The 18,525-nt window shown below is 24.9% G+C and overlaps 1 protein-coding gene across 1 annotated transcript; it reads left to right on the top strand.

Moving 5' to 3' along the window:
- Positions 1–2,212: 2,212 nt before the first annotated feature.
- LOC145828777 (uncharacterized) lies at positions 2,213–17,963 on the top strand. Its single transcript, XM_082936528.1, has 17 exons — positions 2,213–2,323; positions 2,668–2,705; positions 3,070–3,126; positions 3,445–3,534; positions 3,683–3,748; positions 3,810–3,918; positions 6,138–6,196; positions 6,645–6,786; positions 7,820–7,970; positions 9,003–9,090; positions 9,704–9,782; positions 12,568–12,756; positions 13,492–13,710; positions 13,974–14,097; positions 14,683–14,918; positions 15,922–16,127; positions 17,491–17,963. The coding sequence occupies exons 1-17, from the start codon at positions 2,213–2,215 to the stop codon at positions 17,639–17,641; spliced, it is 2,115 nt and encodes a 704-aa protein (XP_082792654.1). The 3' UTR covers positions 17,642–17,963.
- Positions 17,964–18,525: the final 562 nt, after the last annotated feature.

The raw sequence follows: 18,525 nt of genomic DNA, 5'->3' as shown, positions 1-18,525 counted from the left end.
GACTTAATTGATACTTTTTTAAAGCTTTAAAAGAATATAACCAAATATGTAAGTGATATACAAGCATGTCTTTATCATTTTTCTGTGAAACATTGGTTCCTAAACTTTGCCACTGCTGCTTGCTTACCAAATTCGGCAAGGTGTTTTTAAGATTCTAAGTTGTTGTTGAGGAGTCCCACCAATTCATCATTAGTTATTAAGTTGAGCCCAGTAGCAACAGGTGGATTTAACAAACAAAACTTACAATTTCCATAGCCTTACCCTGTTTACAGATCAAAAACTTGGGCAACATGGAGAAACGTATTATTAAGAGTTTTTGAATATGTACATCTAAGCAGTTTGATTCAACATGTTAATATGTGGATAATGTACCACATTGTCATTCACAGTGTTCATTAATCTAAGATCTTCATACAGCCTTAGGAAATAATTTGAAAAGGTCTTGTTTGCTCACCCTCAGCAATGTGTAAAAATTGTACTGTTACCTTGTGGGTAAAGAAATAAATTCTCTTTCAAAATAATGTATCTTAAAGATGCTTTTTATAGAATTAAAAAGACTCCATTAACTTTTAAAGTACAACAAGTTTCAAAAAAGTTCAAATAAAATCCTATGGAATAAAAAAATTTCAGGGACATATTTCTTGGAATTAAAGAAAACCACTTAATATTTATCTCCTTAATTTTTAAAGCAATTTACTTCAAATTTTTAGGAAATGTCCTTTCAATATTATGAACAAATTGTAACAAGAGGATTGTTGAAAAAATAATAATTTAACAACTGAAATTCAAAAAAAATCAAGTTTTTTGTTTATTTTTTATATGAATAAAAGTTTCTAAAAAAATCTGTTTCCCACAAGTTAATCAAAGTTTATTATAAATTATTTTAATAAAGTTTTAAAACAATTGCTAAAAAATTGAAGGAGGAAATAGATTTTTAGTAAATAATCTAATTTTGCCCTTTTAGTTTGCACCTCCCATAAAGAACCTATTGAACCAGCTAACTTTGATTGCTTATATCTCAAAAGTTACTTCGAATTTTGACAAGCAGTAAAGAGTAGCTGGTAGCTTTATTAATTATATAAATAATAACACTAAATTAAATAAATTGTTTTATCACTCCTATGCCCTTAACATTGAAGTTAATAAATATGCATTCAAGTGAGTACTTAATTTGGTAAGTTTAAAGTTACCATATAAAAATTAAAAAAAAAAACAACTTTTTTCTATTATAAATATAGTTAGCTATTTTTTTTGCATAAAGTTTTTACTCTCAATTGATTTAAACTTTTAAATTAAGCATTGGAAAAAAGTATTTCTCAAAATTTAGTGAACATCTTAGGCATACACAAAAGCATACACGTACAATCTTCCTATTAATTAAAAAGAAGAAAATGAACTTGAGGTATAAGTAGTTAGAGCCAGAGACAAACATTTTTCTAAGGATTTGAAAAAAAAACCAAGATGACTCAAGGCAGTTTTTTGTCGCTCAGGACAGTTTTTTTGACTCAAAAAGTGGCAACCCTGGTTGTACCAAAGAGGTTTTTTTTTACACTTAGTTTTTATTGAAATAATATCTAATTAAATTTTTGTAGTTTCATTTTGCTGGCCAAGTTTTAATCTTTGCTAGCGGCAGTTTAAGCACCTATGATATAGCCTTGACTTATTACTAAATGTAAAATTTTGGTGACATTCAAAAAAAACATGTCAATTATTTTTATATACTTGAGTAAGTTTTGAATAAAAGTCACATGGCAGCCATTTCTTTGGGCTTACTTTTTTTAGTCTAAAGTTTTTTCAGGTTATTTGTTTTAAGTTTTGTAGCAAAACTCGGACTGAAGTTGTTTTTTCCCAAATCTCCAACAAACTTTTTTGATTTTTTTTTTGGAAAAATAAGTATATATTTTTACTATATTTTTAAGTTAAGTTTGATTGAAACTGTAATTTGTTTTTAGCTAATAATGTATCATTTTAATAAAAAAAATTCCTGAAAATGGAGAAGCCAAAGTAGTTGAAGTAATGCAAAATAATTTTATCAGATTATGATGTACTCAAAAATGACAAACTACTATTATAAAAAAAATTAAGTATTTTGTCATTTAAAGTTTTCTTTTTTAATTTCTTAGAACAAACCTTTACTTGAAATCATGTTTACTTAGATGGAATATATACAAATAAATATAAAATAACAAATTTAGCTTAAAAATAAATTTTAATGAGAAGAGCTTGGAACATATATTACAATCCTTTGGAGGATGATAGCTATGGTGACTATGTTCAAAAAAAGAAACAAAAACTTGATGTAAACAAAACTACAAACAAAACAGTTAGATTAAGTTATTCCCAATGCCCCATACGATTTAAAAAATGTTTATGTACATACTTTTATTTAAGAAACTAAAAGCTGTTTTTAGTTAAGTTGTACTACAAAACAACTTGTTATACTATTCAAATCTTGTATGAATTTTCATAGTATTATGCATGAAAAAAGCACTTGTTGTTTGTTTTATTTAAGTATTTTAATTATTATTTTGAAATTATAATATGCAGCTCACTACTGTTGTAATTTTTTTATTTTATTAATGCAGTTATGTTAAATATATATAACTTCATAGTAATTTTTAACTTGATTTGTTTCCCTTTGCTTATATTTTTAAATTATACTTTCAGCCCAAAATTTCTAGTGATGAGTCTTTATGCAAAGGCATGTAAGTTCACTTTAACTGTATTTTAAAGCTTACATTAATATTTTTTTAAATTTGATACAAAACTACAAGAATAAAAATAATTTTGGTTGAAAATTTAAACTTTCAATCACAATCTTTGTAGTGTAGCCATACAATCTGCAACTAAAAACAATAACATATTTGTCTGGTTTGTAAAGTTAGTTTTTAAACTATTTCTGTTAAACATTTTTGGTATGTTTTAGTAATTATATTTAAATAAACTTTTTAGAACTTTTATTTTGTTTTATTTATTTACTCTATTAGCATTGGCTTGTTTAACATCAGTGAAGTTAAAGTTGAAATGTTTATTATACAAATATTTGAAATTTTTAATTATCATTTACAGACACTTCAACCCATTAGCTGATAACAACCTAGTAACTGCTAAGCGTGAAGTTAAAAAGTAAGCCATTTTTTATAACTTGTTCTTTTTTGGTGAAAATGCTTCTCTCTTTCCTGCAAGTTTTATGTAAAATTTAAAAAAATATAAACAAATTTATACTTTAAAGTTAATAGTTTAAAGTTGTAGTTTTATACTTTAAACTTTAAAGTTTAATTTGCCTGGTTGACTTATAGGAAATGAAACTAATTTAAAGTTTATAACAAACACTACAAAGTATTTTTATAGATTTTTTCAGTACGTGAAGCTAATATAAACTTCTTTTTTGTTGGTTTGTAGTTATTTAATTTAATGGATTAATCTTTTAAATTTTTTATTTAGAGCTGTAAGAAAAAACCAAATAAAACCAGCTTCACCAAGTAATCCAGATGTTGAACAATGTGTCAGCATTACTCACAAGAAACACAATCTGTTAGTTTTTGTCTATTTTTATGTCTTCAATTTTATCTTTGAGTAGTTCAACAAATATACCTTCATTGTTAAGTATTAACATTTATTAAAATTAAAGTAACAATAGTTGTAATATCAATGTTTTTTTGTTGAAACTTAGTATTAACAGACACTTCAATCCATTAGAAGGCAAAAATTACAAACAATTAATAGCAGCTAAACATGAAGTTGTGGGGTAAGTCAATTTTTTTATTCCGTCATTAAAATAATTTAAGTTAAAATCTAATCTTAAACAGATGTAAGGTATCACTTGATGAGCTGCAATGTCAAAACAAGAGTCCAATAAAACCATCCAAGTTTAAAAGACGATCCGCCCCTTCAATGCATAGTTCAACTAAGAAAAAGGTAAGAGAGTAACATGAATAACATCAGACTATAAAGGAGTAGATCAATTTTCAAAAAAATCATTTCTACATCAAAAACTACGCTACCAGTTGCTTTTTACCCTTATATAGTAGTCAAATTTAAGGAATTATGGAAGGGGACAACTAAAAGGCTAAAAATACTATTTCACTAAAAGTTTTCTTATTTAGTTATTAACCAATCCTTTTTTATCAATAAATTGCAACTTAATAATATTTTTTTGATAATATTAATAACTTAATTTAAAATAAGTTTGCCTTAGAATTTAAGATATATTAATAATGATAAATAAAGATGTATTTTAAATATGTTTTTAATAGTATTTAATTATAATTATTAATAATTTTTAGTTACTTTAATTTTAAGCCTTTTGAAAGCAAGCATAAGGTATAAGATTTCTTGAACTTCAACATTGATCTACTTAATGTTGCTACTACATTAGCTCTGTACAAGGCAAATAGAGTAGAATGCTAATTACATTAACATGGGTGGCAAATATCTGTAATTTACCAACTTAGGTATAAAAACTGAAAAAATCTGGAATTTTAAACAATTTTTACATCCAAAATAATGCTACTTACATTAAATACAAAAAATATTTGATATAAAGTTTTTTTGTATCATTTAAAAAACTTTTATTATTATAAAACACTTAAGGGCATAGGCGGAGAGGGGGTCTAACATTATTTTTTAATAAAAATAACATTGGATCTTATATGAAAGCTTGAAGTACAAACTACAAGCAAGTTTTATATAATTAAAGAATCTTGTTTAAATTTTGAGATAATGTAATTTTTATAAATATTTTCTGATACAAACGTAAGGACCGCAAGTTTTTCTGGGTCAATTTTCTCGGAAGTTTTAAAAATCACTAAAAATCTATCCTCTCCTTCATTTTTTGAGCTAAAGACCTCAAACTTTCAGAAAACGTTCCTTTTATAGTTTACAAGACTTTGAATGTTGGAAATTTTAAAAATATTGAAAAAAAATTTTTGATTAAAAAAATAAAAAAATGTTTTTTTTTTAAGATTTTATTTTTTTTAATTATAAAAATTCCTGCATTCAATCTTTTTAAACTTTAATAATACACTTTCTGTGAAAATTAGAAGAAGATTGCTTAAAAAATTAAGGAGGAGATATATTTTTAGTGAAATGGTCATTTTTTGTGTTTTTAGTTTGCGCCTTCCATTAGGAACCTATTGAGGTCACCGACTTTGATTGCTCATAACTTAAAATTTACTTTGAATTTTTTCAAGCGGCTAAAATTATCTGATAGCTCAGATAAAACTCTATAAAATAAGATCAACTTGTAAAAATCAAGGTGGGCCCCCCTATGCCCATAAAAAGTAGCACTTTAGTATCAGTTTAATATTGTTCTACTATTTTATACAGTTTTTTTTACCTTAAGTTTAATTTGATACCCCAGGTTGACAAAAAAACTTGTATTTTTATTAACTACTAAACTTCAAAAAAACATGGAAAAAGTTTTCAAAAAACAATGGAAACCCTGTGTTAACTTATGTTAAAACTTATGAAAAGTAAAGACAATGTTATCAACTGATAAATCAATATCAAAAATGAGTGAAAGAAGAAACAGTATATTAAGTCAGTGGATCATTAAGATTTTGCAACTCGTGCAAAATTAATAACTAAAAAAATTTCTGCTGCGCACACTATATCATAATTAAATCTATTTTTTATGCAAAAAATATTTTAAATATGGTTGGTTTGTATTTGTGGCTACTGACAAAACTAAGCACAACGGTTTTTTAAAGATCAAAAAGTGATTTTTAAGATAAAATTAGATATAAGTTGTTTATTAAAAAAAAAATTTTTAACTACACAATAAAATTTGTGTGCACATTTTGAGAAACACTGCTTAAATCACAAAAAAACTGACTTAACAAATTTAATTATCTTTTATACAGCAGATAGCAGCTACTTTGAAATGACAATTGTTTAAAATTGAATTTATAATTAACATAAAATTCTTAACTCCAGCCAGGATACTTTTTTTAAATATGTATAAATGTAATATCTTTTAGAACATTCACTAATGAAAAAATTGTAGAAAAACTTTTAGTACCGGTCAATATGTCTATTAAATAAAATAATTTTCAAAGTTAAATTTTAAATTTGTTATGTTTAATTTATTTATTAGTTTTTCTATTAAAAAATTGGTTTACCAATAAACTTTCTAGGACAGCTTCAATGATTCGGGTATTAATTTTTCTGGAAAACCTGAAAAAAAACGAATTAGGTGAGTTTCTAAGCATATTTTTTTACTCTTTTTGTATAAATTGCAAGTTTAGTAGTATAAGTAAAATAAAATAAGTATTAAGTATAAAAAATTATATTGCCGTAGTAAAACGGTCAAATTACAGAAGTAAAAAGTTCAATTTCCTCAAAAAACATATGAAATAGGATAAAAATATTTATAGCTACTAATAGTAAATAGTTGATAAAAAAAATATTGAAAATTATAGGTTTAATCAACATAATATATAAACGCTTTGAGTAATATTTTTGTTGTAAACAGTTGTGTTCAGTTTATTAAATTATGTAACAGTTATAAAATTATAACATTTAGGTTTTTTAAATCATCTTTCTGGTATGTCAAACTTATTTTTTAATGTTAAAAGTTGTTGTAGTAAACTAACAAGTTTTAATCTTATTTGACTATAAATATAATTAATTAAAATTGTCAGAGACGCTAACTGGTTTGTAGATTCCACTGGAAGTTGTGAAAAACTACGAAAAAGAAAGAGAAATAAAACAGAAAAAGATGACAAAATAAAAAATGCCAGAGGTTCATTTCCAGTCCTTAATGGAGCATTCTATATTAGTAAAGTTTGTATATAGTTTATTTGTAACTATTTTAAAGTGTTTGATTTTCTAAGATTTATTTGTAACTAGTTCATAAAGGGTGGCCACAAAAACTATAATCCTGGAAAAACCTGGAGTTTGACAATTTAGGCTAATAAAACCTGGAAAAGTCTAGAATTTGATAAATTTAAAAAAAACCTTAGAATTTTTAACAAAAATCACTAAAAAACCTAAAATTTTAAGCATATTTTACATGTTAAGTAGTTAGATTTCAATACGACACAAAAATTTATCATGTAGATTAAACATTTTTGTCGTCATCAAATTTTTTTAATTAAAAATAAAGTTTTAAAGTAACTTAACAGTAGTTTTTCAATGTTGTCGTATTATTTAACACAGTTTTATACTTTGAACTTAATTTTAAAATTAAAAACAGACCCAAAAACAAGTACTTTTAAAAACCTAGAAGTAATGTTGAAAACCTGGAGAAAAATTTGCCAAAAACTAGTTGCCACCCTTTTCAGAGCTTTTATGTAAAATATATTGTTCTGTTTCTAATTTAACATGTTTTATTTAAAACATTGCATTTTTATTTCCATGATAGTTTTCTAGCATTAGAAAATAGAAAGAGTTATATATAAAATGTATTGACATGTTTTGGTCATGAGTTTTTGAGTTTTAAGAAAAACTTACATTTTTGGTTGTCTATTCAAGTTAGTTTTAATATAATTTTGCAGTTTTTTAACAGCTATTATAAATGTTTTACTAATGGCCGACCTTAAGGTTTTATGTATTACTCTTTTTTTCAAATTTAGAATTTTTGAAAAAATTAACAGATATTAAGCTTGTGGCAAGTTAAGTTTTAGTAATTCAAAATAGTTGTTCCTTTAAAACTTTTCTCAAAATACAACTAAGAGAATTGATAGTTACTTGAATTAATTGCAATTGAGTTATTTTCTTTGTTTTCTCAAACAAAATATTCTTTTAACAAATATTAAAGCACAAAATTACTTGTTATTATTTGCGGAATTTCTCTCAACATAAATTTATTTTATAGAAAACAAAAAAATTGAATAAACGTTGCAATTGGAATCTACCAAGTACCAAAGAAGAAATACTGAGTTTCGACTACTTACTACCTCCCCCCGATCATATTTACCCGGATATGAGTAAAATGAATCATATTTACCCTGCTGAAGTCGACATAGGTTGGTACTGAAGTTTGTAATTGAAGAGAAGTTATGGTAATTTTTTGAAGTCATAATCATATTTTTTAAAACTGTAACTTTTTGAAAATTCGTAATTTTTTCTAACTTGAGGTTTAGATATACTGTGCACGTATCAAAGAGTATTTAAATAAAATTTCTCGAAATGATAAAACAAACTTAATGTAAAGGACATAGTGGGGTCTAAGATTTTTTTTTTGAAAAAATTATCATTGCATTTTACTTGAATACTTAAACTATATACTATAAAACAGTTTTTATTTATCATAACATTTTATTAACTCTAAAGAAATAATTACTTAATTTAAAAAAGATTCGATAGGAACGAATGAAATAGAAATTATTCATTGTCAATTTTCTCAGTATTTTAAAAAAATCACCAACAACCTATATTTTTCTTCGTTCTTAAGCAATTAAATTCAATAGGAAATGTTCTTTGCATCATGAGAAACATTTTTATTGATACTATTTAAAAAGAAATAAATAATAATCATTTTATGACAAAAATAAACATATTTTTCAGTTTGATTGTATGAAAAAAAATTATCTAAAACAAAAGAAGTAGGATTGTTTTTAAATAGGTAAGATTAGACTGAGTAGGTTTGAGAAAAGTTGCAAGGAAAAAGAGCAAAATACAACTTCAATAAAATTGTATCTCTACCTTTGATACAATTTTATTGAAATAGTATTTCGCCCATTTTATTTATTTTTCCATATTTATTTTACTGTTTAAATTCCATACTTGTATCTCAAAAATTAGTTTGATTTTTCAAACGATAAAAAGCTATTGCTAGTCAAGTTATAGATGTTTGAAATATTATCAACTTGCAAAATAAGCTCCTTACATCTTGTTACTCAGTTAAAGTGCTAATTTTTTTTGAAAATATATTAGTCTTTTGGTGTATGAATGTTTTTATAACACATCAGAACTCTAAAAAAGTTTTTCATTTCAAATGTCTTTGATATTGATACATTTTGAACGTCAAACAAGGTAAAGTTTTATTTTATATACAGAAGAAGCAATGGAATACTTGATAGAAGAAACTAACTTTGTAAACGTTGAAGAAAATGATGAAGTTTCAGATAGTTACCAATGTAACAGGTATATTTTAACTTTCTATAAACTTTGTACAATTATCAAGCAAACATTAGTTGAAATTTTTTTAATGAAGTGTAAACTTTTTTGATTAAATATCAAATTTTACTAAAATTAATTTAAAAGAATTGTTCCATGTTTACAAAAATTTATAAACTATTTTTTTCTAAGTTAGTAAAATGATCACATAAATAACATACGTTAGATAAATTAACAACAAAAGTAGTTTTTATCATCTAAATCACAAATTGTTTATAATATCTATAACTTAATTTAATTTTTATAAATAAACAGATTCACCAACAATTATGTAGAACAAAAAACAATAAGTTTTTTTCTTTATGCATAGAGATTAAAAAAAAATCGCATTATAAATCTATTACTTGACTAGTTTATGTATAGTATAATAAATTTAAAAAACTATAAATAAAGTTCTACATGTTTTACTGCACAATTTGTATTAAATAATACTAATTAAACATAAATAAACGTTGGAAAAATTCATAAATTTGACTCAGTTTTATAGGTGTAAAACATTTCGTTAATAATTTGATAATAAACATACTAAATCTAATATCTTTAGAAATTAGCATTTTGTTAATAAAGAACTATACTGTAGGTTGTACCTGCTTGGAAAAAATGTCGACCTTAACAACCTAGATACTATTCTACAGAAAAGAATTATTGTCAGAGAAAATGTAAGAGTTAATTTGTAAATACACTTGCATTTTAAGTATTTATTAACTTTTGTTTTATATAAGTTATTGAAAAGTGTTTAATTTCATGATAAAATTTTGCACAGTTTTTAATTAGATAAACTTTTTATTCAAATGACGTTATTTTAAATAGAGTTCTATTAAAAAGGCTATTAAATCATTAATGTATTTAAATGAACAATAATATGTGTTTCCTAACATCCTTCGGTTCTGTAAGTCCTTAACTTTTTGACCTAAATATAAACGGTAAACCTTTTTTTTTGAGTTAAAGTGTAACTAATTTTAAACTGAAGTTTCAAAAGCTAACTATTTTCTAAAAATATTTAGTTAATATTTCAATTTTTATTTTATTTCAATTAGAATAAATAGTTTTCAATGTGTTGTATAAAGTGTATGAAAAAGTTTATAAATATTGCAAAGTTTAGTTAAATTTATTGTTTTACAAAAGCTATTAAGTTGCACTTGCCATGGATAATTATTGCCAGTAGTCAGCATAGAAATTGGAATGTTAAAAAAAAACTTTAAAATTGTATAATATATAACAAAATAAGTGCTATCAACATATAAAGCTATTGTATTGGTAATTTTAAACTTGTATGAAATGTTATATATATAATGACATACTAAAACATTGAAATTTGTTTTTATTTTTAAAATAGCTGGGTAAACTTAACAAACTTATGTAATTTTTTTATACGTGTTTTGAGTATAATAACAGTGTTTATTATCATACTGTCCAGTTTTTGGAAGTAAGATTCTTAAAACAGGGTTGCCAAAAAACCTGGAATCCTAAAAATTACTAAAAAACCTGGAATTTTAAACAACTTTTACATGTTAAGTAATAAAACTTGGATTTGACACAAAGTTTATCGAATAGATAACAAAAATTGTTTTATTAAAAAACACATTTAAAGAAGCTTTACGATATCTTTTCAATGTCGTTATACTACAAAACACAGTTTTTTACCTTAAACTAAATTTAAACTAGAAATAGACCTTAAAACGTGTTATATTTAAAATTGAAAATCTGGAGAAAGTTTGCCGAAAACATTTGACAACCTTGTTAAAATAAAAACTAAAGCTATTAATGTAATTCCATCTGCTTTTGCTTAAAAAATGTCTGTTAGTTGACCAGAAAATTCGTATTAATGATTTAATATCAAACTATTTTTACTGATGCATGTACTAAACAACAAAATACTGTCCATTGTAGTTTAAGAAAGAATTCTGTTTTTCCAAAGCCAATTTAATGTCAGCATAGTCTTGTAAATGTTTTTTTTGTAGATTTTGACAAAAAAATTAACTTCTTGAATAGTGTATTGAATAAAATTTTTTATGTTTAAAGAATATGATTAACATATTTTAAACAAAAATATTTACACTTTAAAAGCTGTAATAAGTACATCTTACACTTTCCTAAAATGTTGACAGTTGTGTTTATTTAAATATTTCCATTGTACTCTAAACTGTAATATGTAATGTATTTTTGAAGTTGTTTTGTCTATTAAACCTCTTAATGATAATTAAATTTTAGTTGTAGCATATTGTATATTGTAAATAGTGAAGTTAAACAATAATAAAAATAATTTTTATATTAAAATTACTAACCCACTTATCTAAAGTGCGTACAAATTTAGCGATCTACTGTGCCTAACTTTTGAAACTTCTGATACATACTATTTATATTTTTATATCAACAGCATGTAAAAAAAGAACATTACGTTTTAACTAAATATGTTTAGACTGCTGTATGTATTTCTACTTAAAGTTTATTAAATGTAGTCTGAGTTAGTCTTGCATTTAAAAAAACTCTTGATTAGTTTTAGAAGTTTATTAAGGGCATAGGGGGGTCCGACATATTTTACTTAAAATAACATTGGGTCTTATATGAAAGCTTGAAGTACAAACTAAAAGCCAGTTTTTATAAAATTAAAAAATATTGTTTAATTTTGAGATATTTTTTTTTAAGTTTCTGATACAAACATATGGACCGCAAATTTTGTAGGGTCAATTTTCTCGAAAATTTAAAAAATCACTAAAAATCTATTTTCTCCTTTATTTTTTGAGCTAGAGACTTCAAACTTTCAGGAAACGTTCTTTTTATAGTTTTAAAAACTTAGAATATTGAAATTTAAAAAATATAAAAAAATTAAATTTTAGTTAAAAAAAAAAGTGGTTTTTTTTTAATAATTTTTTTTTTTTTTAATTATAAAAATTCCTGAATTCAATATTTTTAAAATTTAATAATACACTTTTTGTGTAAATTTGAAGAAGATTGCTTAAAAAATAAGGAGGAGATAGATTTTTAGTGAAATGGTATTTTTTTGCGTTTTTAGTTAGCGCTATCCATTAGGAACTTATTGAGGTCACCGACTGTGATCGCTCATATCTCAAAAAATACTCTGAGTTTTTTCAAGCGCTTAAAAATGTCTGATAACTAAGATAAAACTCTATAAAATAAGATTAACTTGTAAAAATCAAGGTGGACCCCCTAAAACCTTAATAAACGGTACTAGTATTTACGTAGCTAACAAAAATTATATACATAATAATTTTTGTATTTATTTGTAGATTTTATTTTTCTTGTACTTAATCTTTGGTATATACTATGGCCAAGAGAGATACTTATTTGTGAATATCATAAAAACCCTAATACTGAGTTACTTCAATAACAATCAAATAATATGCTTTACTTACAGGTTCTATAAAAATTTCTACTTTAAAACCAAATGTAGTAACATAATAATACTGATATTTCTTCTCACAGCAACCAAGTATACGTAATTTCGTGATTAAAGTATACAACGAAGTGTTTAAAATGTTTCACCTGAACGTTGTCGGCTTGGTGGAGCGGAGTTTCGAAAGTTGCAAGTTGAAAATAAGACACAAGTTTAAAATTAAAGCTGATGAATTCATGCTGAAATCTGATGGTAACTTGCGCATATTCAACGATGAAGTTTGTTAAGTATTTGTTTTTAATAGTTTTTTCAAGTTTTGTACTAATTGTTTCCCACAAAATCTATTGTTTCATTGTTGTTGTGATTACTTAGCAAAAATACAAAATATTTTCAACAGTATGTTAAACAACAAAAAGGTTATTTTTTCATAAGTCTTGTTTAAAATTAATTTGGTTAAATTTATTGTGAAATGCCTGAGCATTTAGAAAATATCTGTTAAAAAATAACCTTTAATACGGCTTACAATCATATAAAAATGATAAAAAATGAACTACAATAGTTCAAGGTGTTTATTTAAATTGTGTTTTGCAAAATCGAATTTAAAGTACCATAGCCTTAGCCATAAAGTTAACTATAGCCAAATCAACTTGTGTATTTCCCATTTAATTTCGAACAGTTAAGGTTTAACTTGTTTGTAAATGGTACATTCTCAGGACACAATTATCTCCAAAAATGTTTAGTTTTGAAAAAAAAAGAATACCTAATAAAATTGTAAAGAATGAAATGATATAAAACAAGCACCTAGTAACTTTATTAACAGAAACAAGTTTATAATATATAAACTATAAATATATGTACTACTCTTGAAATATGAATCTAGAAGTGTCTTTTTAAACAAACGACTATTTCAAGAACTATTTGAAATAACATATTCGACTTATGAAACATAATTTTTGAAATCCTTATTTTTACAAGTTAGACGAAGATCAAATTATTTCAAAATTTCACAAAAGGTGCGAAATTCGACTGAAACGACCGCGCTGACCTTCGACCGCAGCAGATGGGAGAAGAAAATCTCGGCAAAACTTCAGGGTCACGTGACAAAAAGCGACCAATCGCACGAGTGGGTTGAAGCTGTCATTGAAGACAACAGAGATCTGTGCGCTAATATTTTCCTGAGAGCCTGCCAGGAGCAAGCGCTGAAAATGATCGATGAAAACGCACAAAATATAGTAATTTGATACTTGTTTTTGATTTAATTATTGTAATTTAATTTTTCTGCTGTAGGTTCATATGATGTTTTTTTTTTGAATATTATTGTTATTGCTTTTTTGAGTTTTTGTAGTATAGTTATTCCTCTATTAAACAGTTTTTTAATCACATTAATCAGTTTTTTTTTTATTCTCTTTTAGGCAACTCATCTGCCAATTATTATTCTTTTAATTTAGATTATTAGTTCAATAGTATTTTTCTGCAATTTTTAATATATTTCCAGGCATTGGATGCAGCACTGAAAAGTCTTAAATTAAATGCAGAAAAAGAAGAAAATGATGAAAATTATCAAATGGCACTCGTCTTATACAAGCAGATTGTTGATCATTTGAAAAAAGCCATTAAAAGTTAGCTTTATCTGAGTCTTTCAAATTTGCTATACTTTTGATCATCAGTAAAAAAGAAATATTTTACGCATATTTGAAGATATAGTTTTAATTAACTTTTAATTAATATAAACCAACTTGAAATTTTTTTTTGTGTGAGTTTTTGCTAACAAAAATGTAATGTTTTGTAACCCAACGAATGTTTAATATGCTTTATTTATTACTTTGTATCTATTTACATGCTATAAAAACTTTATCCTTCACAAAAAATAAGGTGTATAAGTTTCTATTACTACTACTTGAAACCTCTAGGAACATATTTAAATTTATCAGTTTACTTTCAAATAAAAAATACTTATTAATACTTACAAGATTTTATAACACATTCGTTGTGCTTTCCAATTCAAACTCAACCATTTGGTTTTCTTGGTTGAAATTGTTTTCAGTTTTGTTTGTATATTCTTAGAGTTGTCTAAAATAATATTTATTTAGTTATGTGTAATACCACAAAAGCCGTAAGCAACTTGTATCCAATGCCTTATAAAGTTATATTATAATTTTATTCATTATTAAAATTGTTTATAGAATTAAAGTTATAATTTCAAGGCTGTACAAACAGCATTAGAAAGAACAAATACAACCTGAAAGTGTTGGTATACGAGAAAAAATTTGACGAAATGAAAGAATTGGCGAGAAAAAAGAAGTTGAACACAAAAGTGACGTTTTGCGAAATTGAAGACAATTCTACTGGACACGATTATTCCAACATAATGTCTTCGGCCATGAATGATCAAGTCACTTCTTGTAAAATTGTGGATAATTACATCAGAACTGAAACACAAGTTAGATTTTTAATTGAAGTTTTCTGAAATGCATTTATTTTTATTTTTTCATGGTAACTTTATTGTATTATTATTTTAGTTAGTTAGCTGCTTATCTATCAGTTGTAACTTTTACCAAGGTCTTTAAAAAGTATGTAAGGTTATAAGTCTTTTGTTGAAAACCTCTTAAAAGGAGAAGCTGTTTATATTATAAGTAAAGTGCTTTGTATCTCCGTTAGTCTTCATTTGTATTTCTTAGAAATAGGTTTATTTCTCTATTCTAATAAATATCTTTACTGTCTTCTAAACTCTCTGAAACTCGTGTGTTGCAAAAAATGGTGAGCAAAAAATATAAATAAAAACTTTTCTTGCTATATTTAATTTTCTTTTATGTGTGTCACACTTATGTAGTGTGCAGCGCATTGGTTTGCTTAGTTAGTCCTTTAAAAATTACAAAGACTTTTTTATAACGAACGTATACTTTTCGTAGTTATTTGAACACTATTTGAATAAAAAAAATTCAACTGAAGTGAAGTAAGTAGGGTTGCCAAAAAACTTGGGATTTTAGAAAAACCTTTAATATGACAAATTAGGTAAAAAAACATAGAATTTGAGAAATTTTAAATAAAAAAATGTAAATAATTTTTTCATGTAAAGTATTGAAATTTCGATTAGGTACGAAAAGTATATCATATAGAAGAAAATAAAATATCATTGAATATTTTATGATTAAAAATCACATTTAAAGTAGCTTTACAGTGTCTTTACAATGTTTTTATACTAATTAGGACAGTATTTTACCTTGAATATTATTTTATATTAAAATTTACCTAAAAACTTAATCTTTAAAAACCTGTAAGAAATTGAGAAAACCTGAATTTTTTTTTTAATTTTTGGCAATCCTGAGTAAAGTTTTTTTTTTTTTAGTTTTAGTTTATATAAAAGTACATAGTCTCAAAACAATTAACTTGAGTTAAAAATTGTTGTTTTTCTTAATATTTTATTTAAAAGAAAAATTTTGCAGATAAACAATTTTGAGAGGTTCATTGAAGCGGTATGCGAGGGATGTGAAAACTTGAACAGAATTCAGCTGATAACCGGCAGGGAAACGGGATACGACAGATTCTTGCAAGACGAAATGTTGGAACGAGTTGCGAATGACGCAATGAAACGCAACAATTTGCAAGTTGAAATCAAATACAAGAATCATTTGCATGATCGACGTATCACGTTCGTTTAAACTTTAAACTTATTAGAGTAAATTAAAATCTTTAAATGGTTTCAAAAGTCAGGGCTGTCAAAAAACCTGGAAATACCGAGAATTTGACAATTTAGGTAAAAAGAAACAAGGAATTTTTAACAGTTTTTACACGTAAAATGCTGAAATTTAGATTAGATACAAAAAATCGTTCAATAACACTAAATTTCTTTTTGTCTTCCTAAAGTTCTATTTTTATTATAAAACGTAATTAAAGTAGCATTCTAGTACCTTTTAAATATTTTTATACCTTTTAAGACACTTTTTTACCTTAAACTTAATTTAATGAAACGGGCAAAAAAACTATTGAAAAAAAATTCAAAAAACCTTTGCAACCCTGAACAGTGAACTAGTAACAAGTCAAAAAAGTTAATGTTTAATTATTTGGTAAAGGGGAAATATCTAATAAAGGGAGGAGAATATCTTCAAACTTTTAGCAAGTGGGCGATTGTGAAAATGAGTTTGAGAATCTTTGCTTGAAACATTTTATTTTGATCTCGTGTATCTAAAAAAAAACTTATTAGAAAAAAAAATCATTTTAATACTTTCTGTATTGTTACTACATAAATATTTTTGAATTTTTTTTGTAAACTTATAAATAAAAACAAATTATACAGTAATCTTCCTATATTGTACCAACATATGTTTCTGTGTGTTAACGAATCAACACACTTCAACTGGGTTCTGTAAAAAAATAATTACTGTAATGAAAAAATAGAAGCATAGAATAAAGTAGGTGTATACATGTTTACATTTGAATTAAAATAAAATAATTTCTACAGATTTTTATAGGTTAATAGTTAATAATAGATAAAATACTTAATATTAAATTCGATTGTTGTAAAACTATTAACTATTAACCTGTAAAAATCTGTAGAGATTGTTTTATTTTAACTTTAATGAAAACATGTATACACACCTACTTTATTATATGTTTCTATTCTTTCATTACAATAATTATTTTTTTTACAGAACCCAGTTGAAGTGCGTTGATTCGTTAACACACAGAAACATATGTTGGTACAATAAACGAAGATTACTGTCTGAATTGTTTTTATTTATATTCCAGTGAACTTGTTTCACTAAGATCTTTCTTTAGCAAATGATTAAATTTATATTTTGAACAGTTTTGTAAACTTATTAATTTTGTACTTAAACATGATTTCGTTATTTGGAAAATATAAAAATAAAACTGTAAACTTTAGAATTCATTAAATCAAAATTTTTAGAATGATTGCATTGTAAATTTTCTGGTAAGAAAAAAAAAAGAGTTTGTAATCAGTGAGTTAGATAAATAATTTAAAACACTTACATACTGACATCATGTGTAAACAGAATGAGCACTGGTTGGATAGTGAAGATAGGCAGAGGTTTGGACATCTACAAGGGGAAAATAAAATGTAAGGGGACAAGAGAAATGTACAACTCACTAAAATGCAAGTCCACCGAAGTTGAAATATTTCATGAAACCAATGCTCGCAAGTAGCGGTCAAATAGAAAATAACAACTTTACTTTTGTACTTGTTAATACAAGTGTCTTGCAGCTAATGTGTAAACATCAAAATTGTTTACTAATTAAGTTTGATAATATTTAGAACCTTTTTAAGGCTGCCAATCTTATACATTTCATTATTTATCAATTTTGAATACTAGGTGAATTTTGCTATTATTTTTGAATGCAAAGCCATAAACTCCATAGTTCCATTATTGGCTATTACATGGAATTGCATTCCAATATTTTTTACAGACCTCTTTTTCATATGCGTGCCTTACTTTTGATACACATAAAACTTTTACTTAAAAATGGAGATTTATCGTAATTTTTTGTTAGCATATAATTTTGTATTTTTCTGATAAAATAAACAAACAATCAACTAGTTTTAGAAATTTAGAAACAATGTAAGTTTAACTTAACTGTGAACATTTTTTTTTCATTAAATGTTTACATAGAAAAATATTCTTAGGAAGTTTATACATTAAGTATTTTCTGTATTTATAACTATTTAAATTTCGAATACAAGTCAAAAATATTATTTCAACTGTTTTAATTTGTGTTAATTTCTATTTTAATTTTGGCTTCATGGTTTGTGTTTTCAACTTACGGTTCAGAATCAATAATTGTTTTCAGCAATTAATGTATTGGTGAATAACTTGTATAAGTGCTATTTAATAGTTTGTTTTTTATTTTAGTGACTTTTTGTCGCTGGTATAAAAATGAACTTTGAAAACTAATAGATATTCTACTAATTTTTACACGAAAAAACGAAAGTGCAAACTCTTTAGACGTTTGACATCTAGGTAAAAAATAAAATCATATTATTAAATGAGTTGTCAAATAGAATCCCATAAATTATTTTGCTGACTCTCTAA

This window comes from Thalia democratica, chromosome 2 (assembly GCF_965202585.1).
Source record: "Thalia democratica chromosome 2, ktThaDemo2.hap1.1, whole genome shotgun sequence".
In the NCBI taxonomy this organism is placed as follows: Eukaryota; Metazoa; Chordata; class Thaliacea; order Salpida; family Salpidae; genus Thalia; species Thalia democratica.
Note: the sequence above shows the minus strand (reverse complement) of the source record. Positions and strands in the feature narration are given on the sequence as shown.

Excerpts from the sequence above, each read along its gene's own strand:
- LOC145828777 (XM_082936528.1), top strand. The coding sequence starts at position 2,213 with ATGAGAAGAGCTTGGAACATATATTACAATCCTTTGGAGGATGATAGC. Across the intron at positions 3,919-6,137 it reads ATAGTTCAACTAAGAAAAAG|GACAGCTTCAATGATTCGGG; the intron begins GTAAGAGAGTAA and ends TAAACTTTCTAG. Across the intron at positions 14,098-14,682 it reads TTTGAAAAAAGCCATTAAAA|GCTGTACAAACAGCATTAGA; the intron begins GTTAGCTTTATC and ends TATAATTTCAAG.